Below are 23,326 nucleotides of genomic sequence, written 5' to 3' on the forward strand. Positions count from 1 at the left end.
TTATAAATTATGATTTCATTGATTTTTAAAATTTAAGCTGGTTGCAACTTTACTCCTTTAATTTAAATCTAGCATTTTGTAGTTTGGTAGTTTTCAACAGGGGATTAAAATAATAAAACCTATGCAATTTTATTAATATACAGATGTTGAAGACCTGCTTCAGACTTATTCAACCTGTTTATAGATATTCTTAGTATATTCTAACTACATGGTTGGTATATTCATAACAAATTTTTTCAGGATTATTACATATTATATCTGAAGATTTTTTATGTAGAGATATGCTCATTCATTTAAATAAATTAGCTATAATGTTAATTATCTTCTTTGAAAATACAGCTAATCATTATGTTTATAATTATAATATCTGAAATTTTTTGATTGACTTTATTATCTTGCTTTGTATATAGCAGAAATATCCAAAATTCCTTATCTGTTACACTATTCTTATTATGAATTCTCATGAGATCTTCACTTTTTTTTTTTAAGATTTTATTTATTTATTTGTCAGAGGGAGCAAGAGAGTGTGCATGAACACAAGTAGGAAGCAGGGGGAGTGACAGGTAGAGAGAGAAGCAGGCACCCCCCTGAGCAAGGAGCCTGATGTGGGACTTGATCCCAGAATCCTGGGATCATGACCTGAGCTGAAGGCAGACATTTAATCAACTGAGCCACCCAGGCATCTCGAGATCTTTCACTTTTAAAAATTATTGGTAATAATTTAACCATAGCCACTTTAGGTCTTCTATAGATAGTTTTTTGTTTTATTCTGATGCTACAGCTAGTGGCCTAAAAACTTCCTCAACAAAGAACCTTCTCAGTACTCCATGAAAGGGACTATGCCACATACTTTTGGGTGTCAGGTTCTGATGATATCACATAATCAACTTTGAAATTCCAGCAGTGGATTTCTAAAACTCTAGCAGAGAAGCAGATGGATTGAAGAGATTACAAACCCAAGATAGACCAAAGTGATAATTACCTATATTAAACTGAATAATTTGATTAAGGATGATAATGAGTTTTATTTGCAACATTGTTAACATTCTAATGTTCTAATTTCTGGATATATAAGGAACTCCCCTTTTATTCTCTTAAGTTATTTTTAATTGATAAACAGCCATTTGGTAGAATATGCTTTTGTAAAATGAAACATTTATTAATTATACCTTTTTCTCCCTGCCTGATCCCTGCAGAATTTGGACACTCTGAATACTCTTATATTCATAGCAATATAATTGTTTGCACAGGTTCAGAAAGAATTGGTCCTCCTTGTTTAACAGGAGGAATACATGGAAATTTGGCTATATGATTAGAATGTCATATTTAAAAATATGAATTTAATGACATACACCCAGACACTTTTAAGGACCTAAGTTGACTTCATGCAGCCAATGCTTACAAAGCCTTCTTAGAAAAACTGGTCTGATTTGGGGCTTAAAGAATTCCCAGACTTATAGGTCAGTGAGGAAGGTCACTATCTGGCAGGCTCAAGAGCATTAGGATATTTTCGAAACTTTTAGAAGGGAGGAATTCATCCAAATCTATAGGTACTGTAGGTGAGTGGTGGGTGGTTCATGGTTTGGCTTCCTAGCCTCTGATGTACAATGCTCATAAACTGGAAGACTCCATGTTGTCAAGATTTCAATTTAATTTACAGATTCATTACAATCTGTATCAAGATTGCAGAAGGACATTTTGTAGATATTGACAAATTGATTCTAAAATGCAAATGGAAATACAAAGAAATTAGAATAACTACAGCAATATTGAAAAAGAAGAATAAAATGAGAGGTTCACATACCTTCCTCAAGAAATAATATAACATTAGTGGTAGACAAATACAGACAGTTGAGTTTTGACAATATGAAGGCAATTCAGTGGAGAAAGGATAATCTTTTTAATGAATGGTGCTATAAAACTGAACATGCATATGCAAAAAAGTCAACTTTGTCTCTTACCTCAAACTATATAAAAATTAACTCAAAATGGATCAAATATCTAAGTATAAAATCTGAAAGTATAAAAACATCTAGAAGAAAACATAGGAAACTCTATGTACTCAGGTTCAATAAAGGAGTTCCTGGGTACAGCACTAAAAGTACAGTCCATAAAAGAAAATTTATAAATTGAGTTTCACTGAAATTATAAACTTTTGCTCTGCAAAGATGCCATTAAATAATTAAAATACAAGGCACAGACTGGAAAAAATATTTACAAATTACATATCTGACAAAGTACTTGTACTCAAAACTCAGTAATAAGAAAACAAATAATCCAATAAAAACTGGGCAAAAGATTCAGGCACTTCACCAAAGAAGAAGATATCCATATGGCAAACAAGCATATGAAAAAAATGTTCAACATCAGTAGTCACTGGGGATATGCAAATAAAGCCAAATGGGATATCACACACCTAAGAGAATGGTTTGATACACTGGCAATACTAAGTACTGAAGAAAATATGGAACAATGGGAACTGTCATACTCTGATGGTGAGAGTGAAAGTAGTAGCTACTTTGAAAAAGAGTTTGATGGTTTCCTATAGTTAAACATATACTTACAAAACAACCCCACAATTTACTGCTAGGTGTTTACCCAAGAGAAATGTAAACTTATATCCATACAAAGACTCTTACACTAACATCATAGTAGCTTTATTTAACAAAATAAACAAAATTATATATAGCCAAAAACTGGGAACAACCCCCAAACAGCCCTTCAATTAGTGAACCTAATAGATGAACTATGGTATATCCATTCGGTGGAATAATATTCAACAAATAAAAGGAAAAAACGACTACTGATACATGCAAAACCATAGATGAACCTCAAATGTGTTATCCCAGGCAAAAGAAGCCAGCCTTGAAAGTCAATATGACATGATTCCATGGATGTAACACTCTTAGAATAGTCAAACTGGCCAGGAACTGAGGGTAGGGGAAGGTAGTGACTACAAAGGAGCAGCATTAATTTTTTAGAGTAATAGAACTCTTCTGTGTTTAGATCACAGTGGTGATTACATAACTGCATACATCTGTAAAAACTTATCACCATAAAGAGTAACTTTTACTGTGTTTAACTTTAAAAATAAAGAAGGACAGAAAGTATGCAAGCATTTGGTCACATTAGTGTCCCTCTTAAAACCTTGCCAAGGCTCCAAGAACTGTTAGCATGGAGCCACAGCCTGGTCTTCCTTATCTCTTGCTATGGTCCTTATTCCAAATTATTTGCAATTCCTGCATATTTAAAGCACTTGGCACAGTACCTAGCATAGGTGCTCTAAACACAGGCTCCCCTCCCTTGTACATCTTTCTACATTCATGTTGGCTCTTCCTCATGAAGGCTCTTTCTACTCCTCACCACACAGCTAATTTGCAGGCAATAGGACTTAGGCAGTACCTTATCCTGAAAGGTTTCTCTGACTCACTTCTCCCTCTCTCTGCCCCTCATAACTAGTAGGGTCTGGTGCCTCTCTTCTGAGCTTCCTTGGGAAAGCTTGGGGATGTACAGTAAAGGTTTGGGGATGTTCAAACCTTATACATTTTGAAGGAAAGGCTGGCCTTCAGCTGGTTCTGGAGAGATTGACTCTAAGTCCTTACAATATCCTGTCTGATAAGAGTGGCTTTGTATACCTGGGTCTTCAACCACCCCAGATACTTTATACTAACAATGTGATTTATGATGGGGGTTCCTGGGCAATACTCTATCAGTGTGACCGCTGGAGAGCTTGGAGATTAAGCAGGTAAGGTCAGTCTTGTGGACACTATGTGCCTAAGTAAATGACCTCCAATTAAAAACCCTGGACACCAAGGCTTAGGCAAATTCTCCTGGTTGGCAATACTTCCTGCATGTTGTCACACACTGTTGCTGGGAAAGCTATGCATGGTCCACATGGTTCCATGGGAGAAAACATCTGGAAGTATACACCTGATTTCTCTTATATACACTGCCCTACGCTCCTTTTGCCTTAGTTGATTTTAGTCTGTAGGCTTCCACTGTAATAGACTGGAAACATGAATGTAACAGCTTTTCCAAGCTCTGTGAATCTTTCTGGAGAATCATTCACTGAGAGTGGATGCAACTTGGGCTTGGGCACCAAAGGCTTGGTGCTCCTGACTCACTACATCATCCCATTGGATTTACTTGTATTAGAGCCCTTATAATGAACTGTCACTGTCTGTCTCACTCTGCTGTCATTTATTTATGGGCAAAATGTATGATTTGTCTGATTTGTCTACCATCTCTAGTGCCTAGTACTGTGCTTGGGACATGCTAAGTGTTAAACAAATGTCTGACCACAAGACAGACCTAGCCTTCTGAAAAGTCTGATTCCTATCTGAGTCAGTAAAATGCCTCAGAGACTTGCAGAGGAAATGTGGGGGTAGCAAGCATTCTCTCCCAAGAAGGAATCATATGACATTAACCATGCAAAAGCACAGGTAGTGAAAACTGTCAACCCCAGAAGCCTGAACTGAGAAATAATTCTGTCAGACAAGATATCCAGAATAGAAATCTGAAAAGCCTTAGCCCAGCAGCAGCAGTGTGATAATATAGCTGAGGGCTGCAGAGACTACAGGCACTTGATTTTGGGGGTGAGGGGAATGAGAACAGTGGAGTAGAAAGAAGGGTAACAGAAATTCCACCTTGTCAACTGTGTTTAATTCTCAGATTCTGTCTAAAAGGAAAGCCTTCTCCACACCAGGAAAAGTGAAATTTCAAAGGAAAATGCCAAGATTGGACATTTAAGATTCAAAAAGTCTTTTGGAAATAAGGAGAATTTACAGCTCTCTGCTAGATTACCTAGCTGATGTTCTGCTCTGCAGGTAAGTATTGCAATTCTGTCCTCAAGGACTAGCCCTTCTGGTTCTTGCTGACAACTACAAAAATGTTTAGCAAATACACTCCATTACAAAAATCACAACAACAATAATTAAGTTTGCTAAGGATCTTTTACTGGTAATTCTGAATCTTTTTTAAGAAAGAAACAGTTCAATTAAAAACACATGTATTTTGTTTCAGAGCTATAGATGGAACAGAAATACAATATAGAATATACAAAAAATGCTGACTCATGGAGGGTATCCACCTGAAATCAATAGTTCTGACTAGAATCATGGAATTTTATAGTTGATTAGAGAAGGAGTCATGCTTTCATTTTGAAAATGAGATAACTGGGATCTAGGAAAAAAACAGCTCTCAAATAAAGATAACAGCATGCAAATAGCCAAGACATTACTTCAATATGTACCCTCCCCTCCCGTATGCCATCCAACACACTTTTTCTTTATGGACCTGGCACTCCACTGGAGCCTCCACTCCAAACCTGGTAAAGAGCCCTTATCAAATCACATGGGTCCAGGCCTGAAGCTTTAGTTAGACATGGCCTAGCTAGGCAACTTTGAATAAATTATTGTATCTCTCTGATCCTGTTTTTGTACCTGAGTTATAGGATAATAATGCTTACCTCACTGGACTTTTATGTGGTAAAGAAGTTAACATGGACCATAAGAAGATCTCAACAAATTCCCTTTGTTCTTTACATTGAATCCCCTTCCATGGCAGCCTTTCCAACCAGATCTCCTCATCTAAACCACAAATCTAAAAAGTACTACTCAAGTGCCTATTTTCTTAATTTCTCTCAAGGATGGAATACCTAGTGCTGTTTTAGAAGAAGAGAAGAAAATTCATGCATTGCATACAGTAGATGTCTTAGGACATTAGGGTTTAATTCTCTCCTGGAATCCAGTTGTGATGGTGTCATGGACTCATAAAACTCTACAGGGTCCATGGCAGCACCGCTACGAATATAGTATTGAATACAACTGATACAGGGTCCCCCAAACAAGGCAGGGAGTAGAGGGTTGAAGGTTGGGATTGAGAGCAGGGGATCAAGAGGGGATTTAAAATGCCTTCAAGCCCTGGGTCTCTGTGGTTGGTTACTGACCAGCACTCCCTGAGCTCTTTATGCCTAGCAGTACCTGTGTTCTGTGAGGGGCACGGCATTTGCTTCTGGGTCTCACATCAACTCTTCCAATATCATGTTGCTCTAAACACTGTCCTCCCATTGTAGGGGCAACTCTGAGTTCCTCAAGGAGCAGCCTTCCAGGCCTTAGCTTTTAACCTCTTTACCTCCTAACACACACATATATACCACCCCAGACCTTCATACCCATATAGCTGTTATCTCTAAAACTCATTCAGGTGGCCTCAGTGCCCCTGGTGTGGTCTGGGGAGTCCCTGAATCTCAAGGTCACCTAATTAACCTAGGTCTCTCCCATTTCCATCTGCTTCACTCCTGCCCTGGAGCAAAGGAGACCTTGGGGGTACCAGGGCCATCTCTTGATCTTCTCTGGGCCTGTTTGCCATTTCTGGGGTGGAACAGGTAAGCCTTTTCACTCTAAAGTGGAAGGAAAGCTATTTGGGCTGAGAGAGAAAGAGAGAGAAAAGCATCCTTTATCAGTTTCCTTAAAGTCCCACTTATGGTATTATCTTGCTTGGTTTTCTCAAGTTGCGTTCTATCTAAGTACCTGAGGAAGGGAGGGAATGGAGAGTTTCAAGGGAATTGGGATGGGAAGGAGTCAGCTGTAGAATTCTGAAAAAAACTTTTATTTGGACGAGACACCAACTTTTCTGAGTTTCACGTGTTTGTTTCGGGACAAAGCAGATGAGAATCATGGAATGCTCAACACAACGGGCATCCTTCACTTTCCTTTTCCAAACCCATCTATTTTAGAGCAGGGTCCCAACCCTGTATCTGCCAGTAAGGGTACTCTCACAACCCTTGGAAGTCAACCTTTACTCCCCAACATGGCCTGTACTCCACCCTTGGGGAAAAGGGGTACGGCTGTCTGTATGGCCCCCTGCTCTTCTCTGGCTCTGCTGCTTTGACCAGGGCACACGCACAGCCTTACCTCCACATCAAGTCCTTGGTAGGACCATATAGCTCTCACAGGTCGCACCCCCTATACCACGCACAAGCATAGGGCAAGTGTTACCTTCCCCCAACTCCCCATTTCTAATTTCTGGGCAACACTTATCTTCCTTTAGAGCTCCCACATCAGGAGCTCAAAAATAACTTGTTGAATGTTTGCAAGAAGTAAAATATAAAGAATCCCGTTTGCCAACTAACGAAGGGTAGGCCAATACCATTTATAAAACTAGTCTGGACTTAATTAATATTTAGGGTCAAAGTCTTTCTCTCACTCTATAGCAAGAATTGGGCCTTCTGAATAGAAAAGGGGGGCACTAGGGAAGCACATGGTCCCTGGAACCCCAGGGCAACCCCATCTCAGAGAAACAGCACTGCTTATTTCAGAGGGTCCAAGACAACCCCCTTCTCTGGGTGGGGAGCCTGTTCTGAAGCGAGGACCAAATGCACTGAATCCTGTCCACCTTTGGCCAGAGAGCCCTCTCCTACCTTCTGTTTTACAGAGCTCAAAGAACTACAGCTCAGAAAGCCAGACAGGTGTCATTGGTCAAGAACAGTTTGGGGAAGGAAAACAGAGCATCAACGACCAAATTCTGTTCTCACCTTAAGCACTCAGTTTCCAGTTGACGACGCGCCCTGCTGGGGGTGGGGGAAACAAGGTCCCAGCTGTAACAGGTGGCCCACTGGTAAAAGTAGGTGAAAGAAGGGACAGGATGGTGGTAGGTGGTGGTGGCAAATCAGAAGAAAACCAGGGATAAGAAAAGGAATCGGGGGAGTAAATCAATGGGAAGCAAGGAACCAGAAGATGGAAACGAAAAACAGGAAAAGTGAGGAAGGAGTGGAAAGGAAGCAAGACAGTCTCCAGGGGGAAAGGAGAGAAGCAGCAGCTGGAGAAAGGACAGACCCGGGGAGCGGCAGGGGCGCGGGCGGCGCCCTTACCGGCGGTGGCCGAGCGCAGGCTCTCCAGGCTCCAGGAGCGGGACAGGGCACCGCGCATGCCCCCGCTGCAGCCGCGGCCGCCGCACACTACTCCGCTGCTGTCCGAGTCCGAGCCCGGAGACAGCCCGGAGCTACTGCTTCCGCCGCTGCTGCTGCTAGTGCCGAGGTCGCCGCTCGTCTGCCCGCTCGAGTCGCTCGGGCATTGCTGCGCCCTCATGCAGGCGGGCCCGAGCACCAGCCACAGGCTTGGGGGCGGCTGGGCCGCGGGGGGAGGCGCGGGCCAGGGCGCAGGGGCCGCTGCGGTGGTGGGGCTGCCAGGCGACAGGGCGAGCGAGCCGGAGCCCACGCCGGACCCGGCAGCGCCGTGGGAGGGCAAGGGGCGTGCAGGCGATCGCGCGGCGTCCTCGGCCCCATCCCCGTCGCCACACGGCCGCAGCTTCGGGCCAGCTGACATCATGGGGCTCCGCTAAGGAGGTTTCCGGCCGGGAGCCGCCTGCTCGGGCTGTGCGGCCACGGCGGCGGGGACCCTCTGCAGGCACGGGGCACGCGCCACTCAGGGTCAGGGCAGGCGCCCACCCAGGAGGGCACGGCGCCTCCGCTCACGGCCAACTCCCTGCCTGCCTGGCGGGCGCAAATCGGCGGCGGCGACCAGGTTGCGGGTCGCGGGCCCAGTCTGCACGCGCTCGCGCACGCGCGCACGCAGACCTGGAGTGACAGCAGGCGCGGGCGCGGCGCGCGGGGGCACCTGGCCACCCTTGTTCCCCGCAGGGCCGCGCCCCCGCAGCCGGCATTCGCGTGCGTCTGTTAGGATAGGGTCATTCTGAGAAGGGGACACCTCGAGGCCACGGTGGTGAGTAAAGCCAGTGGGCTTTTCTTCTTCAAGGATCCCGCTTAGACTGCGGGCAGTGCCTGTGTGTCCATGTGGGGTGGGAACGCAGATGTGAGGCCACACTCATCCAGGGGCAGTGACTCTGGCATGCAACCGTGAGCCCTGCTGGGGGTGGGGGAAACAAGGTCCCAGCTGTGACAGGTGGCCCACTGGTAAAATAGGTGAAAGAAGGGACAGGATGGTGGGAGGTGGTGGTGGCAAATCAGAAGAAAACCAGGGAAAAGAAAAGGAATCGGGAGAGTAAATCAATGGGAAGTAAATCAATGTTTGGAGATAAGGATTATTAGGGAAGAAAGTTGCTGTTTGCTTTGACCCTTCCAGACACTGTGAGAGTTCTGTGGGTTCTTGGAGTATGCCTAAAAGGTGAAATACCTCCACTGTTCCAAACCAGAACAATAACATGAACAATAAACCAGAACAATAAATGAAGAAGTGTCTATATGAAATATAAAATCTGGAAGGTGAAAACAGTGGGAGACTTGGTCTTGGAGATGTGTGAGGGGAGTCCTAATATGGATTGATACAAGCTGATCAGGGCTGCTGACCCTCCCTCCCAACTTCCTACCCTCCCAGCCTCCCACGCCCAGTATTGTCCCTCCTCCAGCTCCTCCAACCCCCTAGGGAGATGGTTGTAAAGTGGCTGAGGTATTAATGATAATGAGGATAAAATGAGAGGTACTTGCCACACACCTGCTGGTATAGGGTGGATGCTGGAAAAGTGGTCATTTTCTCCCCTTCCCTGCATTTGGGGTCCATTTCCTGTGGCCCATCTCCTTCCTTAAGCAATATGTGCTCCTAGGTCTGTACCATAAGGGACACTGCATCATCATAGCTATCTATCTCCTCTCCTTGTAGGCCTTCTGTTATCTTGTCTATCAGATGAGTATATTAATATCTGCAGGTATTAACAGATGCAGGGGCTGGGGATAATGGCATGCCAACATTTGGGTAAAGCACAAAGTTCTATACAAGGATAAGGTAATATTGGTGTTGTTGGGTGTTCAATTGATGGGCACTAGAGGGTGACTGAGCCAATCTGCGTCTTGAAGACCCCTCCCTCAATTTACTTTACTTGTCTGGGAAAACTGTGCTTTCCTAACAACTCCGTATGCCTCCATCCTTTCCTGCCCTTGGGAAGAACAATTCTTCCCTCCCCTTATTCCTGATTGTGGGTGGTTCTGCGAGAAGAGTCTCCCTCGTGTTCTTGTGCAGCTCTCTGGTTGAGGACTTGGAGATAAGCTCTTGTGGGTGAGGAGAAGTGCTCAGGAAAGAGGTGGTCATTGCCAGCATGAGACATAGATCAAGAGACATCTTTCCCAACTCATCAGCAAATCTGAGTTCTGCTCCAGAGTAAGTGTCAAATTCTCCTTGTCTTTACTGCTACCATTATCACACTGGATTTAGAAGACAGCGCCAGTTTTTTTAACTTACTCCACAGAGCAGCCTGCAAGAGCTCCAAAATATAAAGCATACCAGGTCATGCTCCTGCCCTCCAGAATCGTCTCCTCACAATTAGCCAGACCTGCAAGACCCTGTGTGTTCTGACTTGAACTATGCCTGCAACTCTTATCTCCTCTATTCTTTGCTCTCTGTGTTTCACCTACTGTTGCCACCTTGCTGTTTCTCCTTCTAGCCTCAGGGTCTTTGCACTTACTATTCTTTTTACCTGGAATACTCTTCTTTTGCTTTTCAGGGCACTGGCTCTTCCTCAACATTCAGATCTTAGAAAACATAACCTCCTCAGCAAAACTTCATTTATCCTTCACAGGACTATCTGTCAATGGTTTGTTGTTTATATCTCGTCTGCCCCCATAGACCATGGGTGCTGGGCCCATTACAGGCTGAGCGCTTTGTGCATGCCTGTGGAGGAATGACTGGGGGCCTGGAACTGAGCAGGAGGCCAGCTAGGCAGGAAGGGAGCATTCTTGTTCTTTGGGATCAGGCCCTTGAGCAGATGATGTGTCATCCTGAGTGGATGGATAGAAAAAGTGTAGATAAATATTTTCCAGATGGCAGGAGCCATGGGCAAATCTAGCCTCTGTAAGCCACTGGCAGCCAGACAGCCAAGCGCCATGCTCCTTTAACTCTTCCTGAGACTTAGTAAACTCTTACTTGAACCAGCTATCCTGGTCTCAGCTGTACTGCTAAGTTTGAGTATGAAAAAGGAATCCACATTTCTTAAGACCACGGTGATAATGGCAGCTAAAATTAAAGTTTTTTTTTAAAAAAAAGACTTATTTATTTATTCCAGAGAGAGAGAATGCATGCATTGGGGAAGAACAGAGGGAGAGGGAAAGAATCCCAAGTAGATTCCCCTCTGAGCATGGAGCAGATGCAAGGCTCAGTCTCACAATCCCAAGAGAATGGCCTGAGTCCAAACCAAGAGTTGGATGCTCAACCAGCTGTGCCACCCAGGTGCCCTGGTGGCTAAAATTAATGCTTATTGCCCAAGGTTAAGGAAGTTTTGGGGGATAAAAGTTGATTCAGTGAGACTTAGCTACCTCCCTACCATGGGAAGCCCATCAAACTCATCGATTTCTGATATTATTAAAAGAGAGAGGAGATTTTGGTTCTCTTAATATCACATGATAGGTTTATAATTATGAGTAATTACTTCTCTCTCTCTGTAAATTAACAATAATACAGTGTCTTTATCAGAAGGGTCAGCACAGAGGATCACTGTTTGAGGCTGGCTCAATGATGTGAAAATAGGAGCTGTAATTGAACTATACATGTAGAAACAAACATAGAATGGGATTGAAACATTTCTAAATTTAGGGATTGACTTCCTTCCTGTCTCTCTTGACTAACCCTGTACTTCAGTTTCTACAACAGTATTAAACAGAAGAAGCTTTAAAATCAGAGAGATCTGAGTTCAACTTCTGGTTTTCTCTTACTACTTGTAACTTTGGGTAAATTATTTAAACTTCGTAAGTCTTTCTCTCTTCACCCATCAAATAATGACACTAACAATATTTTTTCAGGATTATTGTAAGGATTAAATGAAGTGCTATGTACATACTCAACAGTGTCTAGAAATGTCTGAAATGTTAGCTGATATTTATTAAGCATATACTAAATGTTAAGTATTTCATATATATTATTTAACTTCCACAATAACTTTACATAATAGGTACTATTAGTGGCCTCTCCTTTTTTTATTAATTTTTTTTCAGCGTAGCGGAATTCATTGTTTTTGCACCACACCCAGTGCTCCATGCCTTATGTACCGTCCATATTACCCACCACCTGGCTCCTGCAACCTCTTACCCTCAAACCCTTCAAAACCCTCAGATTGTTTTTCAGAGTCTATAGTCTCTCATGGTTCATCTCCCCTTCCAATTTCCCTCAACTCCCTTCTCTTCTCCATCTCCCTATGTCCTCCATGTTATTTGTTAAGCTCCACAAATAAGTGAAACCATATGTTAATTGACTCTCTCTGCTTGACTTATTTCACTCAGCATAATCTCTTCCAGTCCCGTCCATGTTGATACAAAAGTTGGGTATTCATCCTTTCTGATGGAGGCATAATACTCCATAGTGTATATGGACCACATCTTCCTTATCCATTCGTCCGTTGAAGGGCATCTTGGTTCTTTCCACAGTGTGGCGACCGTGGCCATTGCTGCTAAACTTTGGGGGTACAGATGGCCCTTCTTTTCACGACATCTGTATCTTTGGAGTAAATACCCAGTAGTGCAATTGCAGGGTCATGGGGAAGCTCTATTTTTAATTTCTTGAGGAATCTCCACACTGTTCTCCAAAGTGGCTGCACCAACTTGCATTCCCACCAACAGTGTAAGAGGGTTCCCCTTTCTTCACATCCTCTCCAACACATGTTGTTTCCTGTCTTGCTAATTTTTGGCCTCATTTTTAAGTTGAACCTAACAAGCTAAGAAAGATCCAAGGCCACTCGTCTAGGAAATGGTGGAATTGGTTCTAGTGCTCACCAGCTATGCTTTGAACCACTATGTAATTTGTTAATTCCTTTCCTCCTAATTCTAAGCATTCTCTAGACAGTTCTTGTTGGAATATTATCAGTATCATTGATAAGAGACACTGTGAGCCTACTTTGTACAGAGCATAATGCTAGTTGTTGGGGATATAATGAGGAAGTTTAAGCAATGGATCTTGATATCAAGTAAGTCTGATATGAGCTCAGTCATCTAACTTATCTCCTTTAAGACTCTAACTGAAATTACTAATAGGTCATAAAAATAGGGGAAATTAAGAATGACTTCATGCAGGCAAGACAATGACAAGTTCTCCTGACCCACTCCCCTGGTGAAAATTACTTAAAAGTCACCACTTAAAACCTCTGGATATGGTCCTCAGGGGCTGTTTTTGTTTTTTTTTTTAATTTTTTATTTCAGCCTTTAATATATTGTCTACTAAAAATCAAGTTGTCAAGACAGGAAAATATTACTGGTTTTGTTATTACAAAAAAAAAACAAGTGTGAATTTTTAATTCACAAAGGATGAAAACACAAGACATTGATCTCACTGTACATACAATATTACAATAAACTAATTAGCTGCAGACTAATAAAACATTTAAGACTCCACATACATACATATGTACTTTGAAACAAGAAACACAGGACAATTTTAATCTTTGTTATGCCCACAGCTACCAAGAGAAAGAGCATCACAAATAAGGAAACATCTGTTCAAGAAAATTAAGGATGGTTACTAAGAGGGGTTAGAGTCTGTGCGTTTTGCGAGCATTTTGGTTTGAACTAAAAACCACTCCTTCTACCCTTCTTCCTAGCTCAGGAGTTGGAGATTCTACTCCCATGGCTAAAGTCAAGAACATAGGGCTTTCTCTATTACTATCTCTTGGCTGGAGAACTCACTTCCCTAAAGAAGCTGTGTTTTTCACTCTGTCCCCAACTACCAGGGCTCTGAAGGTGCAGAGGGCTTCATGCGATGTGATGTGCATCTGCTGTGCTGGTGACTGGAAGAGTTGTATCTGGCTCTGCTGGCTCTACAAAGAGAGAAGTGGATATGGAGCAATTCATCTTGGGCACCAATTTATGGGGCAGATGGTAGCATGCTCCCACATCAGGCTAATTCTCAGCTACTCCTCAGCTACTCCTTCAAACACAGAAAAGAAATACTGGTAAGAGGCGAAGCTTTCAGCTGGAACTCTTTACAGCTCCCTCCAAGGTGACTGAATTTGTGATATATTTTATACAAAAGCTTACATTTTTACTTCCTACTCAGCCATGTTTAAAGGATTTTAACAGGAACCTATGACAGTCTCAAGAAAAAACTAGGAATAAGATATCTGGGGGGAGTCCTTCTGGGATCAGAACAAACACCAAACCCAGAACTCTGAAACTATTTCTTCAAAGGAGTGAGAATTTAATTGAATTAGTTTGTAGAGCAACTGATGTCCCAAGGCATTGTTGTAAACAGTAGAGCAATCAACTGCCAATCAGTGGAGTTTAAGAGCTGAGTTTAACAATAAAAGGGTCAATCCATCAGGAAGATATAACAATTAAAACATATATAGGCCTAATAACAGAGCACCAAAATACATAAAGCAAAAACTGACAGAAATGAAAGGAGAAAAAGATAATTCAACAATAGTAGTTAGAGGTTTTAACATCCAACTTTCAGTAATGGATAAAAGAACTATGCAGAAGATCAAGCAAATAGAAGACTTGAACAACACTACAAACCTAGACCTACTAGACATCTATAGAACATACCATCAAACGATAGAGTATACATTTTTCTCAAGTGCACATGGGATATTTTATAGGATAGACCCAATGTTAGTCCATAAAACAAACTTCAGTAAATTTAAGAGGAGATAAAAATAATACAAAGTATGTTCTTTGACCACATGGAATAAAATTGGAAATAAGTAACAGGAAATTTAGGAAACTCACAAATACCCTCCTAAATAACCAATGGATCAAAGAACAGATGAGAAGAAAAATCAGACAATATTTTGAGATAAATGAAAATGAAGACAAAATTTGCCAAAACGTATGGGACACAGCTAATGCATGCTTGCTGGGAAATTTATAGCTACAACTGCCTGTGTTAAAGAAAGAAGATCACACCAAAGAAAAAAAAAGAAAAGAAAAAAAAGTGCTGTCTCCAGTGCTCCATGGTAATAAGCCCTTGCTGGTGAGGGACTGATGTCTGTTCAGATAAGACAATAGAGAAATTTCACCTATAGAAAAACTAATAGGCAAAAGAAATGCAGATGAATTTGGAAATGAATGGGAGAAAAAGTTTTACAAAATTCTCTATTTTCTGTTTTTAACAAGCTTTTAGAGGACATTGGAAAGGTTTAATGGAGATATTAAAAGTGCGATCACTGAATCACAAATCCTAATGAAGGCAATTAACAGGTAGATAAAACCAGAAAAACAAAGAAGAAAAAAAGCCTAAAAATTTCTCCCAAAACTAACAGGAAAAAGGATAAAAAAAAAAAAAAAAGAAAGAAAAGAATGAGAGAGGTACCAAGGATAAAACTGGAAATATAATCTACAGAAAGTAGAAATCTCAGAAGCTTGAAACAGAACAGTTGGAGTAGGAGCAATAATTAAAGAAAAGAATGCTTTCTTAAGGTAAATGCAGAGATCCAAGCCCATATTAACTTGACCCTCCTATTAACCCAGTGAAATGGGAAAGCTGGAATTATCATTTCTTTTTTGAATAATAATGGAATCTGAAATACAGAGAAACCGAGGGATGTGTCCAATTTCTCATCCCTATATCAAGTGCAGCTAGAGCCAGTGCCCTAAACTCTGACATCCAAACCAGTATTCTCGATAGACAGACATACCAGGACAAATGTGTCACTGAGATTTTTAAATTTCTTATTCTGCAATAAATTCACCTGTCAATTAATTCAAATGAACATCTGAAATAATAGGACTATGTGATTATTAAGCTTTGGCTTTGTAAGGATGTTCTAACTTCAAGGGCCAAAATTATCCTTGAGGATTATTACTGGAAAAATGCTGCTCTAATCCATTATGGTCCCTTCCATGAGCCTCTAAATAATCCCATGACTTAATGAAGAGCTATGTTAGAAATATCTTTTTTTTTTCCCCTTGAAAAGATTCTTTCAGCAGTTGTAAAGTAACTTTTCATGACTTTTCTTATTGCGAATTCATGATCACAACCATTAAAGCCCACTGCATGATGCAGCATAAGCACATACATTTGTGAATGGAAACCAATCATGTCCACCAGCTAATCAGAGCAGCCAGGTCCCCAGGACCAGCATCAGTATGCACTGAGTTGACCTTCCTCAGGATAGCATATGCCACATTGATGCTCAGAGCCTGGTCACTCTGCTCCTATCAGTCCTATATTCCCACTCCCCAAGTCTTGACACAGTACATATTTGACAGATGTAGCTAGCTTGCCTTTTTAATCCTGTCTAGGGCTTTACCATTCTTTATCCTTCATAACACTGTATTTGGCTTCCCCTTCTAGCCAGCTTTTAGACAGTGAGATTCCAATCTAATATAATCTGTACCCTCTCAAGACGTAATACCTGTCCTTCCACCAGAAGTCCTTGAGCATTTTCAACATGCCCATCCTTTCCTGGGTTAGGTCTAGTACAGGTGAAGGTTGTGTATGAGGATGCCCTATGCTTGCTTTCACTGGGGCCCAGCTTCCTTCTGGCACAAAGGCCAACCCTTTTATGGCCTAATATGTGATGTGAGGCTGTTTCCTATAGATTTGGGAAATGGTCTCACAGAGGTGGCCATAAAACTAGAGGAAGAGGCTTGTCTCTTAGAAGGGAAAACACTCAAGTTCTATTCTAAATTAGAAACAACTCACTGTGGTTATTTCTTCTACAAATTATATCCCATTACAGGATCCAAGAGGTGGTCATTAGTTCTACTTAAAATAAACAGAGATAGGTTTGGGAATTCAATAATGGAGTCTTCCTGAATCCAAGAATTCCCTTTCTCAGGGTGTTAGGGACCTCTTCCTAATTGAAGGGATAAGAGATGTTGTCTTATCTGTTTCACCTTTAAGCTACTTTTGCCAGACAAGTAAACATAACAATCAACAACACTCTCTCACTTCTTGTTCTTTATAGGACATCGGAGTGTAAAACAGAAGAGAGAGACACATAACTCACCAGTGTCAGGTATGTACTCTGGCCAACCCATGCAGTTCAATCCTGTTGGGACACTCTGGGAGAATGGATGTATTCTTCTAGCAAGACTCAAAGACTCTGGAGAGGTAATGGTCATCTTCCTCCAATACTGGGAGAGGAGGAAAGAGGCAGAGAGAAGAAAGGAGATGATATGCTGTCATTACAACATCAAACTTTTTCATGTCTGGGAGCAGGGTACACAGCCAAAATGCACACAGCTTCAGGAGGTGCCATTCACATCAAAATCCATGAGAAACAAACAAACCATAAAACTTCTCCCAGAGTCTACAACCTATGAGGCCATATGTGGTAATTGTGGCAGAATAGGTTGTCATTCCAATCATATAAAAAAAATGGGCAGAAGATATGAACAGACACTTCTCCAGTGAAGACATACAAATGGCTATCAGACACATGAAAAAATGTTCATCACTACTAGCCATCAGGGAGATTCAAATTAAAATCACATTGAGATACCACCTTACACCAGTTAGAATGGCCAAAATTAGCAAGACAGGAAACAACATGTGTTGGAGAGGATGTGGAGAAAGGGGAACCCTGTTGGTGGGAATGCAAGTTGGTGCAGCCACTTTGGAGAACAGTGTGGAGATTCCTCAAGAAATTAAAAATAGAGCTTCCCTATGACCCTGCAATTGCACTCCTGGGTATTTACCCCAAAGATACAGATGTAGTGAAAAGAAGGGCCATCTGTACCACAATGTTTAGCAGCAATGGCCACGGTCGCCACACTGTGGAAAGAACCAAGATGCCCTTCAACGGACGAATGGATAAGGAAGATGTGGTCCATATACACTATGGAGTATTATGCCTCCATCAGAAAGGATGAATACCCAACTTTTGTATCAACATGGACGGGACTGGAAGAGATTATGCTGAGTGAAATAAGTCAAACAGAGAGGGTCAGTTATCATATGGTTTCACTTATTTGTGGAGCTTAACAAATAACATGGAGGACATAGGGAGATGGAGAAGAGAAGGGAGTTGAGGGAAATTGGAAGGGGAGATGAACCATGAGAGACTATAGACTCTGAAAAACAATCTGAGGGTTTTGAAGGGTTTGAGGGTAAGAGGTTGGGGGAGCCAGGTGGTAGGTAATAGGGAGGGCACATATGGCATGGAGCACTGGGTGTGGTGCAAGAAGAATGAATACTGTTATGCTGAAAATAAATTAAAAAAAAAAAAAGAATAGGTTGTCATTCAACAATATAAAATGAGGACTGTTGAGAAAGTCTTCAAACCCCTAACTCTCCCCTAGCTGATCAGTCACATGGCCCTACAGTTCTCCAAAAGCATAACTGTTAATTTTAACCAAGACATTTTGTTCTAGGAGTGCTTAATTAAAATTCAACTGATCAAGTCCCTGACATGTCATAATTATGAGACCTTCCTCAGGATGGCAGAACTTACCCTTACCCTTAAAACTGTAAGGGCAAGTGTTACATAGGGTCTTGGAAAGACAAGGGATACTGACTCTTTCTATCCTCCCATCATCCTGAGATAAAATTGGCCTCTTCCCATTTTGTCTACTTTGTAAAGTTACTGTATTAACTTTGAAATTTTGGTATGTATTCAAGTAAATGTTCCCTTTCCTTTTCTTTTGTATCCCTCGCATGATCAAGCAAGTGTGCTTAGGAGAACTAGAATCACCACAATTATGGTTGGGTACTTTAACACTTTTACCACAGTAATCAATAGAAAAAGTAAAAAAAAAACAACAACCAAAAAACCAAAAAAATACCAAGGAGACAGGTGAAGGGAACAACACTATCCTCCAACTGGAATGAACAGTTACAAAATAGCCCACCCAACAATCACAGAATATATATTGCTTTCAAGTGCACACAGAATATTCACTGAGAGGCTATGTCCTTGATGATCATGATAACAGTAACAACAACAAGTTTAAAAGGATTGGAATCATACAGAATATGCTTCTCTGACCATAATGGAATTACACTAGAAATCAGTGATAGAAAGTTAATTGGAGAGTGTTCACCTACTTGGATTAAGCAACGTACAAAATAATCCACAGTAGTAAAGTGATTACACTTTGAGAACTGTGATCCAGTGTTCCAATTCCTTCAACATATGCTTTTTTAAAATTCCTAGTGTTCTGATTCTTTCAAGCTATATTGTATTATTCTTCATCATACTCTTTAGGTGATCATACCTGTAATGTATCTTTTTGTGTTTACTTGTAGAAAGTATCAGAACATTATTTGACTCAACTAGTATATAATCTCCACTTCCTATTAAATTATCAGAATTTGCTCTTAGACCCCAAACCTGTTAAAATCACAGAATCTCGGATTTAGAATTCTCTAAAAGTCTACTTTAATCCTGGTTAAGGTGAAATGGGCCATGTATGTATTCACATGGAGGCTAAATCATATCTAATTTTCATATTTAAATTATTTTATTTTATTTATTATTTTATTTTATTTTTCAGTGTTCCAAGATTCATTATTTATGCACCACACCCAGTGCTCCATACAATACGTGGCCCTCCTTAATACCCACTACCAGGCTCACCTAACCCCCCATCCCCTCCCCACCAAAACTCTGTTTCTCAAAGTCAACAGTCTCTCATGCTTCATCTCTCCCTCCAATTTCCCCCAATTCATTCTTCTTTCCTTCTCCTAATGTCCTCCATGCTATTCCTTATGTTCCACAAGTAAGTGAAACCATAAGATAATTGATTCTCTCTGCTTGATTTCTTTTTTTTTTTTTTAAAGATTTTATTTATTTATTTGACAGATCATAAGTAGGCAGAGAGGCAGGCAGATAGAGAGAGAGAGGAGGAAGCAGGCTCCCCGCCGAGCAGAGAGCCCGATGTGGGGCTCGATCCCAGGACCCTGGGATCATGACCTGAGCTGAAGGCAGAGGCTTTAACCCACTGAGCCACCCAGGTGCCCCTGCTTGATTTATTTCACTCAGCATAATCTCCTCCAGTCCTATCCATGTTGATACAAATGTTGGGTATTCATCCTTTCTAATGGAGGCATAATACTCCTTTGTATATATGGACCATATGTTTTTTTTTATCCATTTATCTGTTGAAAGACATTTGGCTCTTTCCACAGTTTGGTGATTGTGGCCATTGCTGCTATGAACATACGGCCCTTCTTTTCACTACATCTGTATCTTTGGGTAAATGCCCAGTGTGCAATTGCAGGATCATAGGGTATCTCTATTTTTAATTTCTTAAGGAATCTCCATATTGTTTTCCAAAGTGGCTGCACCAACTTGCATTCCCACCAACAGTGTAGGAGGGTTCCCTTTTCTCCACATCCTCTCCAATGCTTGTTGTTTCCTGTTTGTTAATTTTGGCCCTTCTAACTGGTATAAGGTGGTATCTCAGTGTGGTTTTGATTTCAGTTTCCCTGATGGCTAATGATGATGAACATTTTTTTCATGTGTCTGTTTCATATGTCTGTCATGTCTTCTTTGGAAAAGTGTCTGTTCAAGTGTTCTGCCCATTTTTTGACATGATTATCTGTTTTTTTGGGGTGTTGAGTTTTAGTAGTTCTTTTTAGATCTTGGATATCAGCCCTTTATCTGTGGAGTCATTTGCGAATATCTTCTCCCATTCCATGGGTTGCCTCTTTGTCTTTGTTTTTTTGACTGTTTCCTTTGCTGTGCAGAAGTTTTTGATCTTGATGAAGTCCCAAAGGTTCATTTTTGCTTTTGTTTCCTTTGCCTTTGGAGACATGTCTTGAAAGAAGTTGCTGTGGCCGATGTTGAAGAGGTTACTGCTTATGTTCTTCTCTATGATTTTGATAGATTCCTGCCTCACACTGAGGCCTTTCATCCATTTTGAGTTTATCTTTGTGTATGGTGTGAAAGAATAGTTGAATTTCATTCTTCTATATATAGCTGTCCAATTTTTCCAGCACCATTTATTGAAGAGACTGTCTTTTTTCCACTGTATATTTTTTCCTGTTTTGTTGAAGATTATTTGACCATAGAGTTGAGGGTCCATATCTGGACTCTCTACTCTGTTCCATTGGTTAATGTGTCTGTTTTTGTGCTAGTACCATGCTGTCTTGGTGATCACAGCTTTGTAGTAAAGCTTGAAATCAGGCAACATGATGCCTCCATTCTTCTTTTTCTTTTTCAATATTTCCTTAGCAATTTGGGGTCTTTTCTGGTTCCAAACAAATTTTAGAATTGTTCATTCCAGCTCTTTGAAAAATGCTGGTGGAATTTTGATCAGAATAGCATTGAAAGTATAGATTGCTCTAGGCAGTTTAGATATTTTAACAATGTTTTTTCTTCTGATCCATGAGCATGGAATGCTTTTCCATCTTTTTGTGTCTTCTTCAATTTCCTAGAGGCAGAGAGGACATCCCCTTCAAGATCAACAAGTCTAGAAAAGCCTCCAGACGCTTCATTGTGAAATTCACAAGTCATAAATTCAGAGAGACTATCTTAGGGATAGGTAGGGTGAAGGGATTCCTTATGTACAGAGGAAGGACCATCAGAATAACATCAGAACTGTCCACAGAAACCTGGCAAGCCAGAAAGAGTTGGCAATACTTATTCAGGGCACTAAATGAGAAGAACATGCAGCCAAGAATACTTTATCCAGCAAGACTGACATTCAGAATCAAGGGAGGGAGAAAGAGCTTCCAAGACCAGCAAGGCTTAAAACATTATGTGACCACCAAGCTGGCACTACAAGAATTATTAAGAGGGGTTCTATAAAAGAAGAATCCAAGAGTGACACAGAACACACATTTATAGGGACGGTTTATAGAAACAAGGACTTCATTAGATAAAAACATCTTTCAATAATCACTCTCAATGTGAACAGCCTAAATGCTTCCATAAAATAACACAGGTTGCAGACTGGATAAAATGACAGGACCAGTCCATATGCTGTCTACAAGAGACACTTTTGGAACCTAAAGTTACATCCAGACTGAAAGTAAAGGATGCAGAACAATCTTTCATGCCAGTGGGCCTCAAAAGAACATTGAGGTAGCTATTCTCATAACAGATAAATTATATTTTAAGCTGAAGACCATAGTCAGAGATACAGAAGGACACTACATCATTATTAAAGGGTCTATCCACCAAGAAGATCTAACAATTGTAAATATTTATGCTCCCAGCATGGGAGCAGCCAACTACACAAGCCAACTGTTAAACAAAATAAAGAGTCATGTTGATATGAATACATTAATTGTAGGGGATCTTAACACACCACTCTCAGCAATAGACAGATCATCCAAGCAGAAAATCAATGAAGAAACAAGAATGTTGAATGACACATCGGACCAGTTGGACCTTATAGATAAATACAGAACATTCCACCCTAAATCAACAGAATACTCATTCTTCTTGAGTACACATAGAACTTTCTCCAGAATAGACCACGTACTTGGTCACACTCAGGACTCAACCAATACATCTGATTTTTTTTTTTTTTATTTATTTGACAGAGAGACATCACAAGTAGGCAGAGAAGCAGGCAGAGAGAGAGAGAGAGGAGGAAGCAGGCTCCCTGCTGAGCAGAGAGCCCGATGCGGGACTCGATCCCAGGACCCTGAGATCATGACCTGAGCTGAAGGCAGCGGCTTAACCCACTGAGCCACCCAGGCACCCAGTACATCTGATTTTTAAAAACAGTCATGTAAGCTGGTGACTGCATCATTTTCACAAAACTTTTTATCTAGCCACTTTCACAGGGATTACTAATACATTTTCCTAAATCCTTCTCTTCTTACTTCACACCAGATCTGTCATGTCACTCCTCTATTAAAGCCCTGAAAGACTGCCATTGCTTATAGAATCAAGTCAGGATTGACTGACATAGAGCCAAGTTTTTCTACATTCTATCTTATAACCACTGCAAGAACTGCTGTTTTCTGCCTTTCTAAGCCATTAAGGACCTACCACTCACTACCCCTCATATTCCATGAATTCCATACTATCACACTCTTAAAAAAATTATAGAGGTATACTTGACATACAACATCATGTTGATTCCAGGTATACAACATAATGATACATTGCAAAGTGATCACTGCATGAATCTAGTTACCATCTCTCCCCATATGAAGATAATTTTATGATTTACTCTCTTGGAAAATTTCGAGTATGTGCTATAATATTATTCACTATAATCACCATGCTGTGTATTATATCCTCATGACTTACTTATTTTATTACTGGAAGTTTGTACCTGTTGGCCCCCCTCTACCTGTTTTGACTACTATCCACCTCTTCCCTACTGAAATCACCAATTCTGTTTTCTGTATGTATGAGTTTTGTTTTGTTCTTTAGATTCCATATATAAGTGAAATCATATAGTATTTATCTTTCTCTGTCTGACTTATTTCATTTAGCATAATTCCCTTAAGGTCCATCTATGTTGTCGCAAATGGCAAGATGTCAT

At 41.0% G+C, this 23,326-nt stretch overlaps 1 protein-coding gene and 1 long non-coding RNA gene across 2 annotated transcripts in view; one reads left to right on the top strand and one right to left on the bottom strand.

The window, feature by feature from the left end:
* The window catches only part of ARHGEF4 (Rho guanine nucleotide exchange factor 4), a 250,864-nt gene that overhangs the window by 85,422 nt on the left and 142,116 nt on the right, over positions 1-23,326 (bottom strand). Inside the window, 1 exon segment of the mRNA XM_032354033.1 lies at positions 16,885-17,011. Within this exon segment, the coding sequence (XP_032209924.1) occupies positions 16,885-17,011 (127 nt within the window).
* LOC116596833 lies at positions 8,323-16,936 on the top strand. The gene is made up of 3 exons (XR_004288329.1): positions 8,323-8,720; positions 13,660-13,928; positions 16,843-16,936. It is a non-coding gene; the product is annotated as an uncharacterized LOC116596833 (long non-coding RNA).

This window comes from Mustela erminea, chromosome 8 (genome assembly GCF_009829155.1).
Source record: "Mustela erminea isolate mMusErm1 chromosome 8, mMusErm1.Pri, whole genome shotgun sequence".
NCBI lineage: Eukaryota > Metazoa > Chordata > Mammalia > Carnivora > Mustelidae > Mustela > Mustela erminea.